Below are 23497 nucleotides of genomic sequence, written 5' to 3'. Positions count from 1 at the left end.
AATTAAAAAACAAAATGATAAAAAAAAAAAAAAACTTTCTCCTAACTCTTCATGTCATTAGAGACATCCCACAATTTTTATCTAAGATTTTTAGTTCATAACAAAACTTATCTAAAATATTCATTTATCATGTTGTTTGATGTTGATAATATGTTACTTAGTTAGAAACACTTTCTTAATTAGATTCTTAACTTATGGAAACACTTTCTTAATTAGATTCTTAACTTATAAAATTAATGATAATTAACAATTGGAATAACAATACAAAATATATATTAATTTAGTAAAAATTTAATGATTTTGTTAAAAAAAATTTATCATTTCCTTCCATTGACTTGATGTCAACCTATTTTAAAACAAAATTAATAAAAACAATCAATAATGAAAATAGTCAAAAATAACTTTTTTTATTTTGGAACTTACTTTTCACTTAATTAAGTATATAAATACAAAATTCTCACTAACACATATTATATGTGTTTAAGAGCAGGAAAGGTATCACATAGCTCCTTATTCTTGTATTGTTATGTGTCTACCATGATAATATCTATCAACACAACATGTAAAAAAAAAAAAAAGATAATGCAATATGATTCAAAACTAAAAATATTAATCTGATTTTGTATGTATAAGAAAACAAAAAATTGAAAATATTCCGTTAATGAACATTGAAGTCACATTTTAGATAAGTAATGACTTAAACCTAAACCTCTAACACGTTCAATGTTTTTGGTTTATAAAAGCATAAGCTAAGAAATTAGTACTTGATATATTTCCTTTGATGGAAATGATGATGACGTTGATACATATACTTGAATTTTTTCTTACAAAGAATACAAGAAAAAACTAATTTAAGTAACATGAATTATAGACTTTATTAGAATTGAACATACACCAACTTTCCTACTTCATCACTTCATTAGGATTTTTATATGTAATTATCCATATCTTTTTCGTATTAATCTTTTGGTTCCTATAAAATTAAAGAAAAAGTATATGACACATAAAATAACACATCAAAAAATAAATTTCATTCGAAAACATGTATTTATCGTCACAATTTCATCCTTTTTTTCTTGCAAAGTTCTTATAGTTTGCTTTGCCATATTCTTTTTATTTTTAAGAACACGCCCTAAATGATGAACATATAAAATTAATAATTTTGAATGATGTAAATGAGAAAATAAGTTTCAAATTTTACCATTATTTTTTAATTTAGTCAATAATCCATAAAAGAAGTTTAACAATACATATATCTATTCTTTCTCGAAACATTGTGATCAATTCACTCTAGTATTTACTTTATCATTCTTTTATGTTATTTTTTTTATCAGTGAATTTAATTGCAACAAAATAAAAACTAAAAAAACTTTAAATATACTAATATATATATATATATATATATATATATATATATATATATATATATATATATATATATATAATAGGTTCATATTTTTGGTATCCACTTTTTCTTTTATTTTTTCAATTTTATCTTTCAAGTGATTTTTTTTAAATTTAATAGTTTCTCAAACTTAACTATTTTTCAAAATTAAATAAATGAATAAAATTTAAAAATAAAATAAAAACTATTTACAATTACATTGTAAAAATTATTTATAATTATTTTCATAATTATAATTTTATTATTTTTATTATCATAAAAAAAATAAACATACGGTGCATGCTTTCACTAGTGTGTGTGTATAACAACCATAAATAAAAAAATAAAAAACTTAAAAAAAAAAAATAAAGAAAATTTTGACCTAGTCAAAATTGTTCTATAATCTACCATCTTATATATGTATGCTATAATTGAAGAAAAAATTTTCATAAATATAAATATAATCTACCATCTTATATATGTATTCTATAACATTTATAATTCGCAATTAATAAGTATTTATTATTTATTTAACTTACAATTTATCTTTTAAACTTCTGAAATACGTTTGTATTATTAATCACGATTAAATTTCTGAAATATGTTTGTATTATTAATCACGAAAACTATTTAAATATTAATTTTTACTATTATAAATAGAAATATATTTAATTTAAATAATTATTTTTAAAAACCTAATAAAATTATTTTATGAATTTTTTTAATATAGTTCATAATACATGAAAAAAGATACAATCACAATGAAAAAAAAAGGAAAAAGTTATTTTTCCCTAATATAACATACCTTCTTTTTTTTTTTCACGATTTCTATGTACATGGGTTTCTTGCTAACTGCATTCATTTATGTGCCTTAGGATTGCATAAATAAAGTCTTTATAGTATAAAAACATTTTCTATATCATCTATCATTTTCATATTTAAATGAAAATACTGTTATGTTTAATCTAACCTCACATTTTGGTTACGTTGAAAAGTTCAAAAATTAGTTTATCACTGTTTGGAATAAACAAATAATTAAATCAAAGACACGATAAGAAGGATAGAAATTATACTAAGTGATCCTATTTATATATTTTGTAATCAACACTCCAATATGAAACTGATTTAATCAAATTAATAAAAAAACTGAAAATAATTAGTCAAACCCTTATTTAATATATATTAAATAGTAATAAAGCTTTCTATTAATTAGCCTTAATGGCTGCCATCCTTTATATATATATATATATATATATATATATTCAAAGTTTCATGCAAAGAGAAATTAATTTATTTTTAAAACCAAAAAAGAAAATACTATACATTGGGAAGTCAAAAGTAGGCCTATTTTTGTGGGTAAATTTAAATATATTGTGAGAATTGTGCATTTCTATAACCAATGTCGACTATGGTCGTATTTTCTTAGCCACGCTTCTTTGACTTCTCTTCCATCAATTCAAGTTTACACTAACAATAAAAAGTGGTTAGAATTATGGATACCTTATAAATGTCAAAAACCATTTTGTATTCATAAACGTAACACTCAAGATATTAGAAGTAAAAAACACATTTAGTGACATTTAATATCAATTGAATTTAATTAAAATAATAACCATATCCTTCAATTACATTTAGTGTGTATTTATTTACACAAACGCATACATATAATCTTTAAAATTTATATGACAAATTTACAGTAATTTATGGATTATATGTAATAAGTTATTTTTATTAAATATCTATACAAAAATTCTATTATACATATAAGTTAGAATGATATAGATTAAATTCGTATATTCTCTCACCTATTAAATATATTTATCTAGCAGATATAATTTCAATTTTGGTACTGTAAAAATAATAAAATTATTATTTTATCATGACAACACCCGTTAATTATTTGTTAATGAAAGAATGTTAAATTTGGAAAAGATTAAAATGAAAATATTACAGAAATCAAAATAAAAACATACATAAGCATTATAGTACTCGCAAGAACATATATTAACATGGAAACTACAGAGTAAGACCCCAAATGGTAGTATATATTTTTGGTTTTTCCATTCTGTAGTGGAATGAGGCGTAAAATTTCAATTTGACACAACCTTTGATTTCTCTTCTGATCCGAACCAAATCATATAAAAGAGAAGTAGAAACAGACTCAGAATCATGGTAACAACGGCAATACAGAACCAGAATCCTTGGTTCTAAGCAACCCAACTCAAACACAAGTCGCTGACATGTTCTTTTCTCTCCACATCCTTATAATTAGGTAACACTTCACCCTCTGCTGAATCGGATTCGCATGTGAAAAACATCTTCCAGAGTTTGCACGTACATCTTTATCCCTGCGGGTGTAAAGTCTCATTCCTGTGCAAATTTTCAAAGTTAAAATCAGCGTTGCATGACTCTCCCCTGTTTTCATTTCCTCTGTTTTGCTTCAAAAGGAATGAACACGTTTGTGGAATGAGTTCACCCCCTCAATGAGATTTGGGTGAAAAGCCCACTTCCATTTATGTGATTATGGATTCTATGAAAGGTTTTCTTCACCGGAAATGGATCCTTTTGCGGAATATTTTTGGAAATTTCTCTCTTGGCTTTTGAATACTCTGTTTTGGGTCTTCACCAAAGTCTTCATGAGGTATTGTATTCTCAATTTTAGAATGTGAATTCTACCAACAGTTCAATAATTGATGGACCAATTGGCCATTTCATTTAATCTCTCTCTTTTCTCTTTTTTTTTTTCGGTTCCAGATTATGTTGTTCTGATTCTTCTAGAGCAATGAAACCGCTTTATTCTTCTCAGTTTTCATGTGACAATGAGCAAGCTGAGTCAATTCATTCTGAGTCTGAAAATTTTGGGTATCTAGCTGATGCTCTCTCACGTGAAAATGATCCAAATTATTCCGATGGTTGCCAGGAAGGAACGAAGTCCATTGAAAAACGTTGTTCCGAAACTCTTCGTGGCAGTGAGAATTTAGGATCCGAAGAAGATGAAACGACAAAGTTGGTTTTCAAATTTGAATACCAAAAGTGGAATTACAATTATGATGAAGAATTCAGAGGAGGGTACGATGAAAGTAGTGATTTTGTGAAGGGGGGTGATGCTGTTTCTGCCAGCACCACCAATAAGTATGAGTTCATGTCAGGCAAGAGTTTCAGTCACTTCTTGGATGAACCTCAGGCTGGAAATTTCACTGTCAAAGAATGTTTTGTTCATTCAAACGAAGCCTTTAAATTGGAAAATCAAGTTAAATATGATTTTGGGTTATTGTTAAGGAATAATTTTATGCCAGAAAATTGTGAAGAAGGGGTTAGTGAAGAAAATCTCGACAATTTCACAGAAAAGAAGCTCAAAGCTGAGGAGTCTATAGAGCATCCTGTCGAGCCAATTGTTCGCAATTTTCTTTCGGAAGATGGATCTATTTGTTCAAGTTCCAACTCAGATTATATTATCAGTTCTTTGGGGGAAGGGTTTTTATCAGACACAGATTTTGGAAACACTTTGGAGTTTGAGACAGTGGAGAGCAATGCAGAAGAAAATGCAGTTTTAACAGAAGAGGATATGGACTTAGGGGATGAGAAAAGATATGAGAATTTGGATGTTGGATATGAGCCTGATGATTTCACCGAAGAGGATGAAGATGTAATGGATGAGCTTGGAAAGTTGGAAGAAGAATGCAGGCTAGAGGAGTCTTCAGGAAAAAGTTTTGAAGATAAAAATATCAATTCCAAGTTTCAACAATCAATGAAGCCCCATTCACAAACTTTAACAACTATTGATCTTGAGGATTCCAACCGGTTTGACACACTGTGGGAACATCAAGATTTGATAGAACAATTGAAGATGGAACTGAAGAAGGTCAGAGCCACTGGTCTGCCAACCATCCTTGAGGATTCTGAGTCTCCAAGGATAATGGAAGACTTAAAGCCATGGAAAATTGATGAAAAATTACAGCATGGTAACACCACAAACGAGCTTCCAAAATTCTACAGGAGTTATAGAGAACGAATGCGGAAATTCGACATCTTGAATTACCAAAAGATGTATGCTATAGGTCAGTATTTTTTGCATCGATTTACCTGAACTTTGATTTTCTTTTCTGCAGCTGTTTTTCCTTTTTATTTTTTAAATTTCTCTTTACTTGTTTGTTCAAAGTTAGTGTGCTTAGTGCATGAACAATTTCATTTAATTTAGATGGTCATCAAGACCTACCTCATCTAAATCATTAAAGTAGAGGTAACGACCCTTCAATTGGTTAGCTGGGCACTAGGAAATCATGAATTACCCAAATATACATAGCAGTTGAGTGAATAACTACACTAAGCTTTTCCTTGTCTAATAGCTCTATTAAGTATTTAACAATTTCAGATCGCATAAAGCTACCAAAAGCTACCAGCTCTTTTACATTTAACTAGATGATCACATCTACTTGGTTCATAAACATTAAATATGCAATTACTATTTTTCTGCCTAACAATTGGACATTTTCTTATTGTGGATAACTTTTACCTAATTTCCAAAAGAAACCAGTCCCTACAATGATCTAGCACTGACAGTAATGCTCCACGCAATGTTTCTATCGCCTTTTGTTTCTTATCTCTTTCTGTAAACAACTCTTACCATGCAAGACTACTAGTTAGGAAAGCATTCTCAGGGAAAGTTATGTTATACTTTTATAATCTTCATTACCCTTTGCATTACGCTTAACAGAGAAGATTCCAATCATATAGTCATAGCACATTCCTTAAGTTTCTTGGAAATTGTAGGTGTTTTGCAGTCAAAGGATCCACTCCAATCATTTTCAACCCGTAAAAACCCTTCACCAGCATTCACAAACATTATTCCACGCGGCTTTCGCCTTTCTAGACGAAAACAAATAGAAGCTGACCCAATGAAGAAGTTTGTAAGAGAATTATACAGTGACTTGGAAATGGTTTATGTGGGGCAATTGTGCCTTTCTTGGGAATTCCTTCAGTGGGAATATGAGAAGGCCTTGAAGCTATGGGAATCTGACCAATACGGGTTACTAAGATTCAACGAAGTAGCAGGAGAGTTTCAACAATTCCAAGTGCTTCTCCAAAGGTTTATAGAGAATGAACCTTTCCTCCATGGTCCACGAGTTCAAAACTATGCCAGGAATCGTTGTGCAATGCGCAATCTTCTTCAAGTTCCAGTAATAAGAGGTGAATTTTCTTTTCTTTTCTTTTTTTCAAATTAGAATGTGAATTCCTTTAGTGTCTTTATTCAAAATGGAATGTGGTGGTTACCTTTTTCATGTCCACTTTCTTATGTGGGGGGACCATATAAAGTTTCATACATGAGACAAAAAAGTTCCTCATGGTTTTAGAATCTTATTTGGACACAGAAGACAACGCCAGGGATAAAAGGAAATTCAGTAAAAGAGAAGCAGATAAAGATGCAATCACTAGTGACATGCTAGTGGAGATTTTGGAAGAATCCATCAGAACAATTTGGCGTTTTATAAGAGCTGATAAAGATGCATCTAGCTTGGCTCTAAAAGGTCTAAAAGAAAATCAAGTACAGCTCCAAGACCCTTCAAATTCAGAGCTTTTGGTGGAGATTAGAACAGATCTTCAAAAGGTAACTGACTAAAGCTTCGACAGTCACTTTCTTAATGTGAATTGCAATCAAGTTTGTTCTTTAAAGATTGCATTTTTTGCAGAAAGAGAAGAGATTGAGAGAGGTTTTGAGGAGTGGAAGCTGCATACTAAAGAAGTTCCAAAAGCATCATGAAGATGAGGCAGATCAAGTGCTTTACTTTTTCTCTCAAGTGGACATGAAATTGGTTTTGAGAGTGTTGAACATGTCAAGGATAACGACAGATCAACTAGCATGGTGTCGTAGTAAATTAAACAAGATCACTTTTATAAACCGAAGGATACGTGTAGAACCATCATTTTTACTTTTCCCTACTTGATACTTCTTTCACATTTACAATGTTATTATTGAAGTAGTAATGAATTTTTGCATATAACTTCAAAGTATTTCAATGATCCAATTCTTCAAGTGATCGTTTCCTAATAATTAACATATTATGTTATAAGCCCGCATTTGATTTTTATTAAACTTAGATAAAATTACTTTATCACAATAAAAAGGAAATAAAGGGAATATTTTATAAAAAAACAAAATTCCCATTTAATCCTCATGCTGTCTTTACATAAAATATTTTATTTTTTAATACAGATTTACAAAAATATAGTTTAATTACTATTGATTCATATGAATTTAGATTTTTTTTAATCAATAAATAGTATATAGATATTTATGTTCAAAATAAATAATATATAGATATTTATATTCAAATGGAACCAACTTACACTCGCATTTCTAAATTTGGTGCATCTTCTTTAATAATTTTCAAATGTACTGGATAAATAGTTTCTTAGACAGTGCATATTAAGCACTATCTATCATAAGATTTATTTCTGGCATTTTGATACCGAAGAGACCTGGATGTATATAAACTATTATTATTATTATTAAAATTAGGACATCTTAACGTTGTGTAGGAATGAAGCAATTTAAAAGAGTGATTTATTTATTTAGAGAATTTTATATTTTTTTTGAAGTAAAATAACTTGTTTCGATGAAGAAATTAAAAGAAAATTGAAATTGAAAATTTTAGTAAGGTATTTCAAATAATTAAAATAATAGAATTTGAAATTCACTCAAAAATAGAAGGAAATTAAAATTCTATAAGTTGTGAAAATTTTCATTAGTCAAGATGATAAAAGTTCACAAGTTCAAAAAGTTAACTCATATAGACTTTCATCCTAGATCAAGTCCTCTCAACATTTAGTTTGGATTGACTTAGCTAGACTTTATGTCTAAGACAACTTTTCTTGGCTTGAGACTTGATCTTTTAACTCTATCTTACTCAGCTTGATCTTTGGTTCGCATCGACTCTTTTTAACCTTTGTCTCAATTTGACTCATCTTGATGCTCTACTCGTCTTGATCTTTGACTCTTTGTCAAGTTCAACTTTTCCTGACCTTCAACTAGGGTTGACTAGTCTCAACCTCTAGCTAGGACCAATTAGTATCAATTTTTTATCAGTACCAACTAGTCTCGACCTTAACTAGATATTTGTCTGATTTGACTCAACTCAACCTTTCGCTCCAATTGACTTGGCTTGATACTTTGACTCGAACCGACTTAGCTCAATCTTCGACATTGAAGATCAAACCGATTCAATTCAAGATGAAGGATAAAAGAGCATTCTATGATCGAGGGTTTAGATGAGTTAACACCATAAAAAGGAAAAAATAATTTTAAATCAAAACTTATTGGTATGTCAAAAAATCTTACGTTACTTAATAATTCCAATAAAATATATTTTATTCATTTGCTTTAACTTACTAAAACATTTTATAAGAAGTACAATGTAATAAAATACATTAAAATAACTTTTATGATATTTATTTTAACAATATTTTGTCTAAAAAAATACATATAACAGAACATACATAAGAGAAAATAAGAAAGTCAGTAACTAAGCAATTTATAATACTTAGTAATGTTCAAACAAACACCTTAAACACAACAACTAAGGTAAAGATGAGAAAAATACTAATAATAGACAAAAATGAAAATTTATGCTAATGGAAGAAATTACAACACATTTTCCTTTACATTAAAGGAACTTCTCAAATATTATGAGAAGAAAAGATAGAAAAGAATGAGATTTTGGGGTATTTGTAAATAAAGCTTTGGGCTCGCTTTTATAAGGTGGGAAGAAGGCTCCAAGTAATGCTCCTTCCATTGTGGGACTTCTCATATTCTCTCACTTGAAGATTTTGATGAAACTAATCAAATCTTCAGACCATACTTTCCGTCATGCTACAATACTCCAATGTTTTTCACCCTTATTTACCATGAACCAATTAACCATTTCCACTACTTATGCAATGTCTGGTCTTGTACAAATCATAGCATACTTAAGGTTACCCATCATCAATGCATATGGTACTTGAGACATTTTTATCCTTTGTGTTTCACTGCTAGGATTTGCACTTGAGGATAACGTACAATTGATAAGAAATGTAGTAGAAATTGGCTTGCAATCTCGCATAGTGAAGCATCGTAAGATCTTCAGTAAGTACTTTTAACATCTCCCGATATGACGTCAGTCTCAAATTCGTCATGAAAGGCCGAAAAACACCGACGTTATACGATATTTTTGTACTAGTGAATAAACCTAACGTTGATCTTTTACTTGTAAAATGAGTAAGGGATAAATTTTGATCACTAACTTGCAAGATGCAAGTAAGCAATTTTATTAAGATTTTGTAAAATGTAACTATGAGTCAAATTTTTGAATCTGCATCCTTAAAATCTTTTTTGTTGGTCCTAAGTCCTTTATATCAAGTTCCTTAGCTATCTGCGCCTTCAATTTCTAGATTTAAGCGTTGTTGGGGTCTACCTCCAACATGTCATCCACATTAAATAATATGATAAAAATATTTTGTACGAATACTTGAACATCCTATTGTAATAAGTACAATGGTCTAAATTATGTCTACTTTAGTTGAGACTAATGAAGGAATCAAATTATCTTGTACAAACACTTGAACATTTGTTTTAAATCGTACATATATTTCTTCAACCTGCAAACTATGTTTTCTTGTTCTTGCATCTTTTCTAACATTAACTTTGTAGGTAGTGGAACCCCGATACCTCTTCACATTGTTATCATAACCCAAACACTTAAAATCTTTTCCCACTTTCAAGTTTTACTCGCGCTTTGGATTCCTTGAATATTGGTAACACATCTAACTTTCTCTTGATGAGGTACACTCACAATCTCCTAGAGTAATCATCAATCGGAGAAAAAATAGTTTGCCCCTCCTAGAGATAATCCCCATGATTTTCCTCATATTAGATTGAACCAAGTCTAATCTGTGTTTACTTCTGTTAGCGCTTTTAGAAATCTTCAATTTATATTCCTTGCTTATCACACAGTGCTTGCAAAAAGGTAAAGCAACCTCCTTGAGCCTAAGTAAGAGATTACGTTTTGTAAGAATTTGCAGACCTCACTCTAACATGTGTCCAAGTCCATGATGCCACATCAAAGCTTCTTCTTAACTTGTCGATGCAACAATTGCTTTTGTTTATTGCAACGTATCTCCGATAAGCATATATGAATTTGCCATGATTTTTTCTGCTTACATAACTACTAGATTTCCTCTCACCACCTTTAAGATTCCACCTTCAATGTGAACTTTGCCCAATAGACAGTAGATTCTTCTTCAAGTTGTTCAGGTGTCGTACCCCTTCAACTGTGCGAACAATATTGTCATACATTTTTATTTTGATAGTACCAACTGCATCAACTTCTAAGGCATGATTATTCTTGATGAATATGGATCCACTTGAGACAGGTTCATAAGTGTAAAACCAATCCCAATTTGAGGTCATATGCCAAGTTAACTTGAATCCCCTATCCACCTTTCATGTAGTCGTCTTCCATCAATAGAGCTAATTATCACTTTGTTCACCACTACATCTCCATCTTCCAAGGTACTCGTAAAACAACCTTGTGTGGTTGATGCTACAAAGTTCTTTCATCCATTCATCTAGTGCCAACAATCTTTCTTGAATGCCTCATCTTGTCACAACGGTAGCCTTTAAGATGCTTCTTGCTTTGAGACATTGATCTATCATGAGTCTAACTTCCACTAGATCCACATTCTTTGATCTACCTCTCATCATCCCCAAAACCTTTGCTTGCTTTGAACTTTCCACCATATTTACTTTGTTCTTTCGTCGAGACTCTTCTTCAAAAATAGCTCTGACAATATTCTCAAAATATTGTTAATTTTTATGTTGATGATGAGTTAATCATACAAATCGGGTAAACTCTGTAGTAGAAACTCTACATGTTCATTTTGAACTATGTTAAATTTTCCACTACAAATTGGACAAATAACGTATTCAAATTGTTGATGTGGTTGATCACTGATGTGGACTCACTCATTCGAAGAGTATATAGTTTTTTCTTCAAGAATATACTTGTGTGAAGTGACTTAACCTCATACAACTTGATGGGAGTATTCAAAATCTCATTCATTATAGTATTCTTCGTGATATTGGATAAAACTGCATTTGTCATTGTTAAGTGCAAATTTGCAATTATGTTTTAATTAATTTTTTTCTCGCTTTTGATCAATGATCTCTAAAGGTTTTTCCCTCAATTGTCACTAAACAATTGTCTTTCCTTAAAATTGCCTTTATCTTCATTTTCCACAATAAGAAATCGTTTCCATTGAATTTTTCTATCTCGTGTTTTGTTACCATAACTTAAAAAAATTGATTTATACACTTCTCACTTTGATACCCAAAAGACAAACAATACAAATAAACATAATTAAAGTAAAGATAAAAAGATATCAACAATATGTAAAAATAGAAATTTATACCAACAAAAGAAATTACAACAAACTTCTCAAATATTAAGAAAAGAAAATATAGAAGAGAATGAGCTTTTGGGATATTTGTAAAAAGAATCTTAAACTCCTTTTTTATAAAGTAAGAAGAGACTGAGTAATATTCATTCCAATATAAAACTTCTTACAAAGTTTAAAGATTACTCGTAGATATAATTTAAATTTATCATTTTACTATGAAGTAAAATAAAATAAAATAAAATAATTTAGAACTATTATATTAGTATTAAAGAAATATTATTTTTATTGATTTCTACCATATAAATCATACAAATATCTACAATAACAAAACACATGAAATTTATTGCATTAAAATGTTTAAAATCATATTTTTTTTCATCTCAAAAATATAATTTAATTTATATTTTAAAATTTGAATATATTTTGAAGAAAAATTCTGAAAATGTAACTATTTTCTTAGAAATAATATTATGTAACAATATTATACGTCAATTTCCTAAAACTTGGGTCAAACATTTTCTTTTGAATCTTAGAGCCCACCAAATAAACGGACGAGTAATGTTTTGGACTGGGCTTAGTTTGATAGACAACGAGTTAGAAGTAGGGTTTGAAAGAAGCCTCTTTATAAAACATTTACACATGCATTGGTGCCCTAGTTTGTGTCCTCTAGGTTTAACTCCCATTACCCACAAAAATGGTGCAGAGGCTCACTTATCGCAAGCGCCACAGCTATGCCACCAAATCGAATCAGCACCGGATTGTTAAGACCCCTGGTATGTGTCCTTTTTTATTATTTTCTCTTTCCGATCTTTTTTTCGAGTGTATTTTGTTCTTATCTCAATTGTGTTCCTTAATTTGTTGTCAAAATTATGTTTTGCTATTGCTGTTTGGTGTTTTAACACATGGGTATGCATCAGGTGGGAAGTTGGTGTACCAGAGCACTAAGAAGAGGGCTAGTGGACCTAAGTGTCCTGTCACTGGGAAGAGGATCCAAGGGGTATGTAGTATGTGCTATTTACGTTTGAAATTCATTGTGAAGAATTCCATTTATAACCTTGGAAAATGCTAAGTATAGAGATCTCATGCTTTGTATGATCTGGGTAAACATGTATATGTTGTGTCCTGTTAGATAGGTTTAACCGAAAAATTTAAGGGTTGTTATTTATTTTTTATTTTATCCATTTGGTGGGTGCCTAATTGTTTGTAAAATTGTGCATTTTTGGTCCTGGTATGTGTCCATATGTGTATGAATTGGTTATAGGGTAATGAGGGATTGGTTGTGGGAATGAGATTGAGCTGTTTTTAATGATTTATATTAGTTATCTCCTGGAAATGATTTGTATGTCGGTTTCAGGAGAATGAATGCTTTAATTTTCTTTTGCTTGTAGAGTTTTTTTGGCGACATTAATTCTTAAATAACTAAATTTTGCTAATGAAATTTAAAAGGGTCAAGTAATGAAAGTTTTTGCCTCAGCTTATCACTTCTAGCTGACCTTACTAATTTCTTCGTTAGTCTCTTTGAAAGAGCATGCTTTGTCTTTCAAAAAAGTTTACAACATTCCCATACTTTTTTTTTTCCAATAAAAAAAAAGTATTATGGAAGAAGAAGACCATACTTTGTCTTATTATAAATTTTAGTAAGTTTCACCATTCTTCTTTTGAAGAAGACCATTTAAATGATTTAATATGACCATGAATAACTCATTACACCTAATATTATGGAAGCTTTATCTAAGCTTATATTCATATTCCAATAAGCTCTCGGATAACTTTGGGAAAGTAATTTGAACACAATTTTATTTAGCACTTGTCGTCTTAGTGCTGATGTGCAAGTTGTTTTATAATGAGTTGAACTGGTAAGCTGGGTTCACAAGTAATCCAAAGTAATCCCAGGAGCTTATTAGAATCAACTGAAATTTTTGTTTGATCATGGTACAATATATTTTTTTTACTAGCTCTCTCCTAATCTTTTACGTAAGTGTTAAACTGTAACTCAACCCCATTATCCTTAAAGTGTTTATTATGATGTTTGTCTTGTCTCTTAATTTTATAATCCTGATTTATCTGCAGATCCCCCACTTAAGACCTGCGGAATACAAGAGGTCTAGATTGTCTAGGAACCGCCGGACAGTTAACCGGGCCTATGGAGGTGTTTTATCTGGTGGAGCTGTTAGAGAAAGGTATATTGATTAGGAGATCGTTGGGCATGTTTTTCATTTTTCTTTGTTGAGTTAAATTTAACAGCTATTAAAACTTGTTATAGGATTATTCGGGCTTTCCTTGTTGAAGAACAGAAAATTGTGAAAAAGGTATTGAAGATCCAGAAGGCAAAAGAAAAGCAGGCTGCTAAGAGTTAAGCTGATTAATATCTTGTCAGTTAAGAATTGTGCTAAAGAATTTTGACTTTGAATTTGTGTTAACCATGAACGTGGAACTTAATTTCAAATTGATTTTATAATTCTTGTTTCTTTTTGGTAGCTTAAATCAATTATATGAAATTGTTACACTGAAACGTGTTGTGTTTAGTAGGTAGGTTGAAACCTTTAATATGATTAACTTAAAATATTTTGAGAGGGACGAAAATGAAATTCGATGGAGTTTTTTATAATTTTGATTGAATTGATATCATTCGCTCAATAATGTGTCGGATAATGTAAGCTTCAATGGATGGATTTGGTAAAATCGAATTTAACATAGAAATTCGATTCTAATATTTTTTTTTAGTGGGTTAAAAAATGGATTTATCTAAATTTTCTTCATCCGGGTTTTTTAATATCTTGATGGGCAGAAGTAATAGTTATTTGTTTATATATACTTAATATTTAATAGTAGGAAGTATTACATTGAAAATATATAATGTTATAAAGTTTCATGCAATATAATTAATCATTATTAATATCCATTTTTAAGTCATTGGTGTGCTGCGGATTTAGTCTAATTATAAACTATAAATATAATATTCTAATCAATCACTTTTTTGTTTAGTTTGATTTATATTTAGGGAGATAAGAAGAATCATATTAATTTGGTTTGAAATTTCAAAATAGTATTAACGAATAAAAAAAAACTAATACTTAAAACATAATAAATAAAAAATGATGTTGAAGGTAGTCTTTATTTAATCCTACCTGATAACGGTATCATCAGCATTATATAATACATATTTTTTTCTAAAATAACTTTTTTGTCACTTTATAATTGTTAACAATATTTTTTCTTTTTGGTTAAACTCATTCGAAGATCTCTATTTTCGTGGTTTTGTTCTAGTTACATTTTGTCTTTTAAGTTTTGTCAATTAAGTTCTTAATATTGAAAAATTGAATTAATTTGCAACAAAGTTAAGTTTTGGTTTACATGTGAAGGTGATGTGCACAAACCCTTATACCTAGCTTATAAAACATTAAAAATTGGGGTTCTTATGAAAGATTTTAAAATTAAGATTAATCGAAATTTGAATTGAGAAGAGAAAATCTGAAGCTTCAAATTGGCAGAACGTCAATCATGGAAGCATCTTTGTTCTCCGTTCATCGCTAACCCCGAATTCACCCGCAAACATAAACCAATCCAGAATCGCGCCTCTGCAGCAACAACCAAAAATCACCATCTTCATCATGAACCAAAAGACACGAAGCTCCTCGCATGGCCGTCATCTCCTTCGCACAACCTGCATCAGAAATCGGGACCAGAGAAAAGCAAATTCGTGCAAGAGCCCAAGAACCCCAAATCAAACCCTAAGAAGAACCCTAAGTGCAAATTTCATCTACCCCTCTTCTCCATTTCGTGCCACTCAAACCTTCATCCAACAACCATGGCAACCAGTCGCTAGTGACAACGCCATGATGAGTTGCTTTGGTTAAGGTTTGATATCGATGATTCGGTAGGAGTGATGGTGTCTCCCTTGAGAGCAGAACCGTTTTGCTGCTTGTCCATGATGAATGATGCTCATCTCCACCACATCTTTGATCCTCCCTTCCCACTTCAACACACTAAATACGATTCTATTCAGGCAAGAATAGATTCCATGTGTTGTGTTATGGGTTCCGCAATTCCCAAATTCAAAACTTATGACTAGGGTTCGACAGTTCTCAAATTCAAAACTAGGGTTCCATAATTCCCAAATTCAATTTTGTTTTCTGTTTTCGAACATTTCAAATGATAATCAAATTTTAGGCAGAGGTGTGTCATATTTTGTTTTTGCAATTCATGAAGTATTCAGAGTATGCAGAAGTTGCTGAGACTCCTCATTTAGGGTATTGAAGAAGATTATACATTGATGAAGATACAAAGTATGAGATTAGAAGAGGCGATAAAGTATGGCTTGCGTCTAGGTTTCGCATCTAGTGTTCTTTAGGTTGTGAAATTTGGGATTTCTATACAGGTTTATGTGAGATTCAAATGTAATTTGAAATTGATTTTTGAATTTCTTCTCGCGGTTTTGATGTATAGGGAATGAGATTTTTGGATGATAGATACACAAGAAGATTTCTCAATAATGCTTCATTGTAATGGAAGATGACATTTTTTTTAAATTTTTTAATAAAACATTATTCTCCTCAAGCTTAAAAGATTTCACATATAACACTCTCTGCAAGCCACATCTGAAATAATATCACGTTACCCTCACATCTCATGAAAAATTTAATCTCATTAAGATGATTTAACGACAGACCTAATTAGAATATAACTAGAACAAAATCATGAAAATAGGGATCTCTTAACCATTTCCTTTTCTTCATCTTATAGGATTCTTATTTATAATGTGATTTTGTTTATTAATTTGTGAAGTGATACATCAGTCACGTAAAGTGATACATGTTTTTTTATTTTACTTTTGCAAGCAAATTTATACATTTTGCATTTGTTTTCTATTTTGGTTCTCAATAAAAAAAATATATTTCTTTTTTATCTCTATTATGTTACTTGTTCAAGTGATGAATTAACAAAATTAATTAATATGATAAAAAATGTTTTTCTTTTTATTAAAGTTTTTATCTTTTTTTATTACAACATTTCATATTTAAATGTAAAATCGAAAGGTGGAGGATATGAAAAAAAAATCTATGGCGTCGATTTTCATCTCTTTGCATTTTGTAGAATAGGAAAGATAAGAAAAAAAAAAATAACATACTTCGAAGAAAAATAAAATGTTCTTACTATATTTTTTTTCTTTAAAAATTAAGCATTTTTGTAATAATTCTCTTACTCATTTTATAATATCATGTACTATCATAAAAGTTTTGGTGTAAAGCCTAACACTTTAATCCAAACAAATTTATTACAAGAGTAAATTCATCTTTAGCTCTATTTTGGAGGCAAAACCTTATTAACTATCATTACTTTTCACTAAACCAAAAATAGTGGGCGCTTCAAAGTCCTAATCCTAGGTAAAGCTAAATAGACCATCTTTACGTTGTTAACAATCATGTTAATCCAAAATTAATTACTTTAGTGTGTTGTTCAGGTTATCATTGAAGGAACCTAATACATCAGATGATATTGGGCTTCAGGCCCAATTCATGTAACGGTCACTTCTGTTCAAAGTATAAAACCCATAGAGAATATGGATTAAGGTCAATACGTGTCACTTAATTTCTAAAACACTAACAATAACTCATTTATTTCTCAATCTGGTGTAAATTTCACAAGGTCGATTGTTTCATTTCAGATAATTCTGTTAAATAGAATTATAATAGTATTTAAAAAACATTGAGCATATTTTACTGATATTTTAATTACCCCATTGCTTTTGATTAATAAATTCATAAACGAAATGTTTTTAAAAGAAACAATGGTGCGAGTGCATTAATAATACCAATAGATCTTACATATTCATGTAAAAGTAATGAATTATTTTATCTATTAACTACTTTCCAGCATGTATTAATTAGCTTTCTATTACATTAAAAACTTAATCAATTACTTTTTATGTTAATACTATCTATCACCTTTATTTCTTTCATCCGTTTACTATAAGAGATAGCTCAGACGGATTACGAAATGTAATTTTTTTATATAAAAAAGAACATATGCAATTGCTTAATGTGATTTATGTTAGTGTTTCTCTCTAATTTTTAACAAGTTTAAAAGATATTAAAAATTTACGTAGACAAAGAATGCAATAATAATAATAATAGTTATAAATAATATAGTAGAGTTATTTAAGAAGAATAATTCTTGACACACTTATATTTTTTTATATTCATTTGACATTATTCTTATTTATTTTTATTTTCTTTTTTATCAAAAAAATATAAAATTTTATATTTTTATGATTATTTTATTCTTGTATCTTATGTTAAATGAAAGTAAAACATAATATATGAGTTGTTATTTGTATATATGTTTAATTCCTACGTAAGATAACTTAAAAAGCACAGGAGCAGGAAAATAGAGTTGCTTTGTTCACATAAACAGGAATAAAGTCTTCTCTTAATAAAAAAAAAAAAAAACTTTACTATATATCTTTGGTAATAAAAAATATTATTTGATGTCCTTTTGTTATTAGTATTATTTGACTTAGAAAGCAAACTGCATGCAGAGCATGCAGCTTGCAGTTATGATAAAGTGTGTTGAGGATCTGAATCATAGCAACTTTGGAGTGAGTGGTGAACAATCTGAAACCAGGGTCAACCAAGACAATGATTTCGACATACGAACCGAAAGTTTCAATCTTGAACTTGTTGTTGTTGTAATAGTAGTAGGTGAGACATACATGCATTAATTCGGCTTGAACAAAGTTTAGACAAATTTTAAGAAATTGTCGGAATCCCATAGTTTGCTCTTATCTTAAAGATGAAAAAAGGACCCTGAATCATCAAAACTACTCTTTAGCGTGACAATATTCATTAATTACAATATCTCATGGGTTTGAATTTCGATTAATATTGGAGAGTTTCTTCAAATTAAAGTAATTACCATGTTACGGAACTGCGCACGCATTGCTTTGAGAGATTGTGCTCAAGACTTTTAAATAAAGTACTTTAAAGATTTCCTATCTATCCTTTTGTCTTTGGTTGTTATCATGGATTTCAATTGGATTCTAACTTCCAACTTCTTGTCGGATTCAAACAGGCTAGTAATTTCTCCTTTTTAACCGTAAATGGAGAAAAAGGAATCATGGGATTTCTTCGACAGTTAAAGTTGGATATGCTACTTATATCATACACCTAGGTTTTCAAACCTTAACTCTACATGTTTTCTTTTGCATCAACTATAGATATGTTAAAAGATTCTTCTTTCACAAATAAAATAATACCACATTTAGCATATATATATATATATGAACTTCGAGTATTGTTCGCACCAATCGATGTTGCTATTGTATGGATAAAAAACAAAAGTGCGAGCATATCTCCGAAGTGGGATATATATACAGCAACAAAAGTTTAAGACAAAAAAACTATAATGGGGGAAACGAATCAATATTGTTGTTGTTTTAATAAAAATAAAAAGAAAGATCAATCAAATTTCTGGTCATTTTTTTTATCAAAATAATAATTTTAAAATATCTTTAAATATTATCAAAGTAAACTATTTACCAATTACCAACATTTCTTCACGTAACTTGAATATTGGTGCAATCAAACTGAATATAAAATAAATCATATTAAAATGAAAATATACTCAGATTGTGTACACTCAGGGTTCTGGGCAGTATTAGTTATTGCTATCAATAATAATATACGAAAATCTTGTTAAAAATAAGTGAAATAATTATAGACATTTTTTTTTTTAATTTTTATCTTAGTAGTTGGTATGGAGTGGCATCTCTTGTACATTGTGTGATGCAACATCATGGTTTGCTATATCCATACTTATCACATGCATATACCTTTTTTTTTCATATTTATGAGATGTCCATTGAAATAGTTTTTATGTTATTTTAAAATTAGCCTTTAATTATTAAGTCAATAAATAAAAAGACGCAAATTTATTGCATTATTTTTATATTATATGTATATTTAGTGGAATGGTAAGATGTATATAATTAACCTAAAGATGTTTAGCATAAGGAAATTTATTAGGGTTTTTTGGACCTAACCTGAAAGTTGTTAAACAGTGAGGTATCTTAGAGAGTTGCATCCTATGTTGTGTTCACAAGATTTGTTGTTAATAAAGTAGCAGTCCCATCTTTCTTAATTCTTCCGACATCTGTGTCACCGTCAGCACTACAGTCTTAACTTTGTGTGACCTTCTCCTTCAGTATACCAACCTAGCTCATCCACCACCATCCCACTTAGCAAACCAAGATTGGGGCCTAGACACTACTCCTTCATTAAATCAAGAATAGACATGTTCACAATTACTCACCAAATAAATAAATAAACATCTTCATAATTTTTTATTTTAAATACAATGTTTCTAGTCCCTTAATTCATACATGCTTATTCTTTTATATGTGGTATGCTTGGTTTAATAATAATAATAATAAAAAAGTAAAATAAATTCCTATTCCTACCCGTGTTGAATCTATTATCTAATTTTGTAGATTTTAATCATAACCTCAGGTTTTAAAGGATGATGATGTCAAATTATTATAAACTTTTTCCTATTTAATGCTACAAAGAAAATGAGGTATTTTAGCAGGTTTAAGAAAGTGATTCTATATTACTGATGTTTTATACTGTGGTCTTAGGTTGGATTAACTGCATATTGTGATGTTCATAATAAGATGTGTTTGTAGAAAGAAGATAAGGGTATGGGGAAAACAAACAAGGCCTAACAATGAAAGTGATTCTAACAGAATGAAAATGACAAATGGTGGTGGGTTGGTTACCATACCAATAGCTGGAGAAACAATCCAACATCCTAACCAATGACCGTTAGAGAATGCAGCTATATCCAACCTGTGATTATTTTCTTTTAAATATATAATTAATTTCTATTTTTCTTTTTAGTGCATTTGAGGGCTTGTTAGGTTGTTTGTCCCTCCTTTAGAAAAAATAAATAGAGAAAACAAAATGTATTAATATAAGCCACAAAAAAGAAAAAAAAAACAACTATACATTATAGAAGCCACAAATTTTATTGTTTTAAAAGTTATATTTATTCTTGTAATTTCAAGAAGGAAAAGAAGGCATAGTGGGGCAAGATAATTTCAATGAAATATCAATTTGTTCACTTTTTTTATGTCTTTTCTCTTTTATAATTGATTATTCATGAGCTTATCCTCTACTTCATAAAAAATGGAATAGAAATATAGTTTTGTAACGGAGAGAGGGAAATTATTAATAGCAGATAAAGGATTAATCATTGTTATTTCTACTCTAGAAAACTTATAGCAAACATTAAACAATTAAATGAAATTATTTAACATTTCTCTTATTCCTTAATACGAAAGTGTGCTTTTCAAACTTTTATGCTAAGCATGAACACACAATAATTTTGTATTATAATTTAAGTTAATGATAATTAGGGTATCGAACAGGGAGTGTTTCACCTATAACTACTTGTTTATGAAGTCTTTTATTTTGTTCTTCTTTATAAAAAGGTTTATACTTTCGAAGATGTTTTCCCTTCCCTTATAAGGATAAAGATAAGTATTTTGTGGATCACATACAACTTTACTTTAGACTCTTTTCTTATTTAACTATAATTAGGCAATTATTTTCTGAAAAATACCCATTTAGTTAGAAAGGTCATTTTATTTTTACGTGGGAGAGTGATCATAGTTAATTTTTATGTATAAAAGTTAACTTTTATAAATTCAAAAGTTTTTATAAGGTATATTAACTATTACTTTGTCGAAAATCTTGATAGAATGAATTCTTTTAGTGATAAAATAGTAAATACAATTATATTCAAATAGATTATGTCTTATCTAAATGGATAAATATTATTTTTAAACTATAAGAATTTGAGTAATAAGATAGCTATCTTTTACAAATTGCATAAAAAAATAAGAATCAAATAATTGGTGCATATAAATAAACACAACTTTTGGAATTTAACTTTATCAACTCTGTTAACATTAGTATTGTTTTCATTTAATCAAGATTACGTTATGATCTTTTCACGAAATTATTTGAGTTTTAATTCTTTAAGTGAAAAGCCTAAATTTCTTAATTTTCCTATTAATCTCTTAAATTAATGTAATTAAGTACTTCTTTTATGAAAGAAAGAAAGGGGATCGGTTCTCTATATCCTATATGTAGACATAAAAATAATTGATGGTATTTCTTTTTTAATTTTAAAATAATTTTAAAATTACAATTGAAATTATGAAATTGTACAATTAAATTGAATATTTCCAATTACATCAAATTGAATAAACATTGAGTATAGAAGAGAATAATAATCATTAATTGAATAAAAAAAATATAACAATTAAATTAGAATATATCCAATTACATCAAATTACAAAATGACTATGAAGAAATGAGGCTTCGTATACACTCTCATTCCTTCATATTTTGATGTCAAACCTCCTAACTCTTCTAAAATTGTTTCTTCAACACTAATATTTTCAAAATTAAGAAATATAGATAAAGTGCAAAAAAGAAATAAAAGTTTTAAAAACAATTTTTATTCAAAATTAAATTAAGATAAGTACAATTAAAGTTCAAAAGTATATAAAAAAATATAATAAATAAGTATAAATGAAAATAATCAAACATATAACATTTTATATCATTTAAAAAGAAACTTCACATATTGCTTAAAATAGTTTTTGTTTTCCATTAAATACCACATTTCTAAGCAAACAACCAGATAGGTACAATTTAGTATTTTATAAAATTATTTGTTTATGAAGCCACAATTGGATTTATACAATATATTTCGATTCCATTAGCAACATATTGACTCGATCTAGAGTTGAATTAGTAACATAGTTTAAATAATATACATGATGAATAAAATATGAACGTAAATTTCCTTTCACATCTCTCAGTAATTTTCAAAGAAAAACATATATCTCCATTTTAAGAGTTATTAATGTAAGATTTCATGGTACCACGTTATTTTTAAAAGCTTTGCAACCTTTTAGTGCAATTTTACAAGACACGTTTTCTAATTATATTATACTATTAATAAAAAGGTATATTTTTAATATAAAAATATTTTTTATTTTTATGACTTAAAGTTTTATTTAGAATTAAAAATTTTAATATTTATATCATATTACCATTCTGTAATTAGAAAGACTTAAAAGTTATAATTGTGTATATGATGTTATATATGAAAGGATGTTCTAGAAACTTAATATTTTGGTAGATTGTTATGATAATTTGTAATAGACAGTTGGTAGTGTATTAAGTGACACAATAATTGGAGGGAATTAATGAAATGACGATTGATTATGACTTTAATATTCTTAGTTAACAGCCTCTTAATTCTTAATGAAGACGAAATTAGAGGATATTAAGAAGAACAAAAGGGAAAGAGGAAGAAGATGAAGAGAGTGTGTGTTGATTTGATGGATTTGAGAGGAAGAAGGAAAGAGAAGAAGGTTGGGGAATGGTCTGGTGTGAGACTGAGGTCATCACATGCAATTTTGTTCAAGCAGACGACATGACACGTGGCATGTTTTGATGTTGGAGTGGTTTGTATGCTGAAAAGGAATTTGATGGTTTGATGAAGCATCGTCACGTGCATCGTCACCTTCATGGGCCCTCCTTCTCCATCATTCTCTTTCATTTCCTCCTTCTCCCTCTTTATCTCTACACTACACACTCAATT

At 29.1% G+C, this 23497-nt stretch overlaps 2 protein-coding genes across 4 annotated transcripts; both read left to right on the top strand.

The window, feature by feature from the left end:
• The first annotated feature begins 3412 nt into the window (after positions 1–3412).
• On the top strand, positions 3413–7402 carry LOC106758126. Of its 3 annotated transcripts, none has more exons than XM_022779990.1 (5): positions 3413–4025; positions 4139–5442; positions 6155–6571; positions 6757–6989; positions 7072–7402. In XM_022779990.1, the coding sequence occupies exons 1-5, from the start codon at positions 3940–3942 to the stop codon at positions 7324–7326; spliced, it is 2295 nt and encodes a 764-aa protein (XP_022635711.1). In that variant the 5' UTR covers positions 3413–3939; the 3' UTR covers positions 7327–7402. The 3 variants fall into 3 exon arrangements, with proteins under 3 accessions (XP_022635711.1, XP_022635712.1, XP_014496542.1); XM_014641056.2 differs by having other exon boundaries at positions 3414–4025; positions 6754–6989; XM_022779991.1 differs by lacking the exon at positions 7072–7402 and having other exon boundaries at positions 6698–6798.
• A 5035-nt stretch (positions 7403–12437) lies between these two features.
• LOC106758762 (60S ribosomal protein L34) lies at positions 12438–14330 on the top strand. Its single transcript, XM_014641746.2, has 4 exons — positions 12438–12591; positions 12736–12815; positions 13889–13998; positions 14082–14330. Exons 1-4 carry the CDS (start codon positions 12513–12515, stop codon positions 14173–14175), a joined length of 363 nt encoding a protein of 120 aa, XP_014497232.1. The 5' UTR covers positions 12438–12512; the 3' UTR covers positions 14176–14330.
• Positions 14331–23497: the final 9167 nt, after the last annotated feature.

The sequence above is a fragment of the Vigna radiata genome, chromosome 4 (assembly GCF_000741045.1).
Source record: "Vigna radiata var. radiata cultivar VC1973A chromosome 4, Vradiata_ver6, whole genome shotgun sequence".
Lineage (NCBI taxonomy): Eukaryota > Viridiplantae > Streptophyta > Magnoliopsida > Fabales > Fabaceae > Vigna > Vigna radiata.
The sequence above is the reverse complement of the archived record's forward strand: the minus strand, read 5'-3'. Positions and strand labels throughout refer to the sequence as shown.